Genomic DNA, 3,397 nt, shown 5'->3' with positions numbered 1-3,397 from the left:
AGGAAGAGACACCAAGAGACACATGCTGCTGGGAAAGAGACTGTTGGCTGAGAGACGGCAGGCTAAGAGAGACTGAGTATTGTTCCTGAACTTGAATTGTAGCCTGGTGCTTCCCTAATAAACCCCATAATCTGTGAGTTCTGTGTGGCCACTGCAGTGAATTATCGAACCCGGGAGAAAGGTGGTGGGTGCTATGGGAGGAACAGTTGGTGTCAGGGGTGATGAAAGAGCTGGAGGGAGGCAGCATGTCCAGCCTCACAGGAATAGGCTTTGGGCATTCATGGTGATTCTGTCTTCCTCTTGTGGGATTAGAGGAGGTCACAAGATGCAGCCTCCCTGCCCCTTTAGCACTCTCTAAATGGGGACATGGTGATAAAAGCAGAATAAATTTATTTTTTAAAATAAACTAGCTATTATGTACTGTATTTAAGAATTCCTACCTACTTGCATATCTAATAAATATTCATTTTAAGCTAAAAGGAATCATCGTGGTTGCATATACACTTTCTCCTTGTATTCCCAAATATTATGGGGCCCATTATATCACCTCATCTAACAGGTAAATGATATATTTATATATAGCTAGATTTGGCTTTTTCACCTGAACAGCAGCTAATTTAGGTTAGATTCCTCATTAGTGTCAGACAGTGATGGAGCTGAGCAGAGTCAGGATTATATTTATAAATATCAAACTCAAAAGTCAGGTATGTAAAGATAACTGTCATCAGCATGATAAATAATGACAATTATGACACTTTTATAGTACTTATTATGTGCCAAGTGTGATTCTGAGATCTTACCTATGGCAACTTATTTAATCCTCAAAAGAATTCAAGGCATGTAGTATCATTATAATGTTATTTTACAGGTGAGAAAACTGAAGCACACAAAGGTTAAATAACTTATACAAGGCATAGCTAGTAAGTTACAAGGCTGGGATTCAAATTGAGAAGTGTAACTTCAGGCCCAGGCTCTTAACCACAATGTATTACCGCTTTCTAAATTTCCAAAACATGGTAATAGCCCATTTATCATCAGTTTTCCACAAATGCATTTAAATGTGTTCAAAACTCAATAAAACCATTTGTATTTTTATCCTGCATGTTGCCTCTTTTTGAAAAAATTCAAAAAAGTCAGAAAAAATTTACTATCTCAACAGGTTGAAAGTATGAACTTTAGGGTCAGACAGACTTGGGTTAAAGGTCTGACTCATCTGCATGAGTAATTTTTGATCTTGAGGAAGTTATTTAACTTCACTGTAGAGGCGTAACTCGAAGATACTGTGGGTTCAGTTCCAGAACACTGCAATAACACTTTATGTTGCCAATAAAGCAAGTTCACACGAATTTTTTGGTTTCCCAGTGCATGTCAAAGTTATATTTATACTGTACTGTAGTCTATTAAGTATGCAATAGCTCTATGAAAAAGTTTGAAATACTGTGAGAATTAACAAAATGTGATACAGACATGAAGTGAGCACAGGCTGTTAAAAAAAAATGGAACCAATAGACTTGCTCCATGTAGGGTTGCCACAAACTTTCAAATTATGAAAAACACAGTATCTGCAAAGCACAATAAAGCAAAGTGTGATTATACTTTAGTTTCTGCATTTGGAAAATGGGGATTAGAGGACCAATTATAAGAGTGTTTTAAATACTGAATGCAGACACTTAGCATAGCACCTGGAACATAGTAAGTACTTGCAGAGTAGTAAGTTACTTAGTATAGCTTTTCTACCCATAAGTCATTGTAAACTCAGTGGTGGAATGAGCAACTGAGGAGCTTCTGATTGTAAATGTTATCCACCTGGGATATTTCTGTTGGGCGTGGCACAGCACAATGTTATGGGAGGCTCACTCTCAAGTGCTTAGAGTTCTGATGCTATGATTGACTAGTTTGACCACTCTGCCAGGCTCCAAAGGAGGCCTCGTAGAGACAGAACTCTCTCGGACTGCTGGTTGAGGAAGAGGACTGCTGGTTGAGGAAGACGTGCTGCTGAAAGAGACACACGCTGCTGAAAGAGACACACGCTACTGAAAGAGACACGTGCTGCTGGAAAGAGATGCAAGAGACATTCATTGCTGAGTAAGACACTCTGCTGGGAGAGACACTGTGAGAGACTTGGCTGAGAAACAGCGGGCTGGGAGAGAGACTGTTTTTCCTGGACTTGAATTGTAGCCTGGTGCTTCCCTACTAAACCCCATAATCTGTGAGTTCTGTGTGGCCACTGCAGTGAATTATCGAACCCAGGAGAGAGGTAGTGGTGCTTAGGGAGGAACAGTTGGTGAAAGGGCTGGAGGGAGGCAGCATGTCTCGCCTTGCAGTAATAGGCCTTGGGCTATTGATGGTGATTCTGCCTTCCTCTTGTGGGGTTAGAGGAGGTCAGAACATGTGGCCTCTTTGCCGTTTTTACAGTACTGAATAAATGTATTAGGAGCTCTGGTGGTGTAGTGCCTAAGGCATTTGACTGCTAACCAGAAGGCTGGCAGTTCAAACTCACCAGCCACTCCTCAGAAGGAAGATTGGGCCATATATTTCCATAGTGATACTGCCTCAGAAACCCAAAGGGGTCACTATGAGTTGGGTCCAACTTGACAGCAGTGAGTGAGTAGTAGTAGTAGGAGTAGCAGTACTCGTAGCAGGTCTTTTATTTGTTTTGAATGTACCTGTTTCAAACTTCAGGTAACTTGCTTCTAACTCCACAATACTAGAATCTGATAAACAGATTAGATCAATACTTTCCAAAGTTAAGGCTACAATGTCTAAAAATCATCAAAGAAATGTTTCCTAATAATATATGTTGGTAGTTATGTGTTTGGTGGCAGCAAAAGTAAGAAAATCAATATATATAGTGATAGTAAATGTGGAAAAAGAAAACCTGGTGAGAATTAAAGAATTCATATTTCAGATATCAGAAGCTGAGAATTCTTCAAGTCAAGATTGTGCCATGAAATTACTTCCAACAGGCTACAAAAACCACACATCCTATATTTCTGAATTCTGTCTCTTGAGAAGATTGTTTTATTGAATAATTAGAGTGAAAATGTTTCACAGAGATAAGAATACATGCAGAGAAAAAGCATTCAGAAATCAGTAGCAATTCAATTTATATTTTTTACCTGAAGGTAAGGTGGTGGGAAAATACTTACTAGTATCTGGAGTTTTCTCTTCAGATCTGCCAAATAAAAATTCATATTTGGCCTTGGCAACATTCTGGGAATGTGCTGATGCATTGTTAACCCAAACAAATGTCTGTGCCTGGAAAATTAGAACAAAATAAAGACATCACTAAAAATATATCTTTAAAAAAAAAAAAAAAATACTATCCACAACAGAATAATTATACAATGATGATTTATCAACTTGATAGAATGCTATACAGACACTAAAAATGAAA

General features: G+C 38.7%; 1 protein-coding gene across 1 annotated transcript in view; it reads right to left on the bottom strand.

Annotated features, from left to right (window-relative positions):
- PSD3 (pleckstrin and Sec7 domain containing 3) overlaps window positions 1-3,397 on the bottom strand; it is a 576,478-nt gene that overhangs the window by 569,287 nt on the left and 3,794 nt on the right. The window contains exon 2 of the mRNA XM_007935046.2: window positions 3,150-3,258. Coding sequence (XP_007933237.2) covers window positions 3,150-3,258 — 109 coding nt within the window. The remainder of the gene's footprint in view (window positions 1-3,149; window positions 3,259-3,397) is intronic.

Source organism: Orycteropus afer, unplaced genomic scaffold (genome assembly GCF_000298275.1).
Source record: "Orycteropus afer afer isolate SDZICR_OR568_19922 unplaced genomic scaffold, OryAfe1.0 scaffold00024, whole genome shotgun sequence".
Classification (NCBI taxonomy): Eukaryota; Metazoa; Chordata; class Mammalia; order Tubulidentata; family Orycteropodidae; genus Orycteropus; species Orycteropus afer.
The sequence above is the reverse complement of the archived record's forward strand: the minus strand, read 5'-3'. Positions and strand labels throughout refer to the sequence as shown.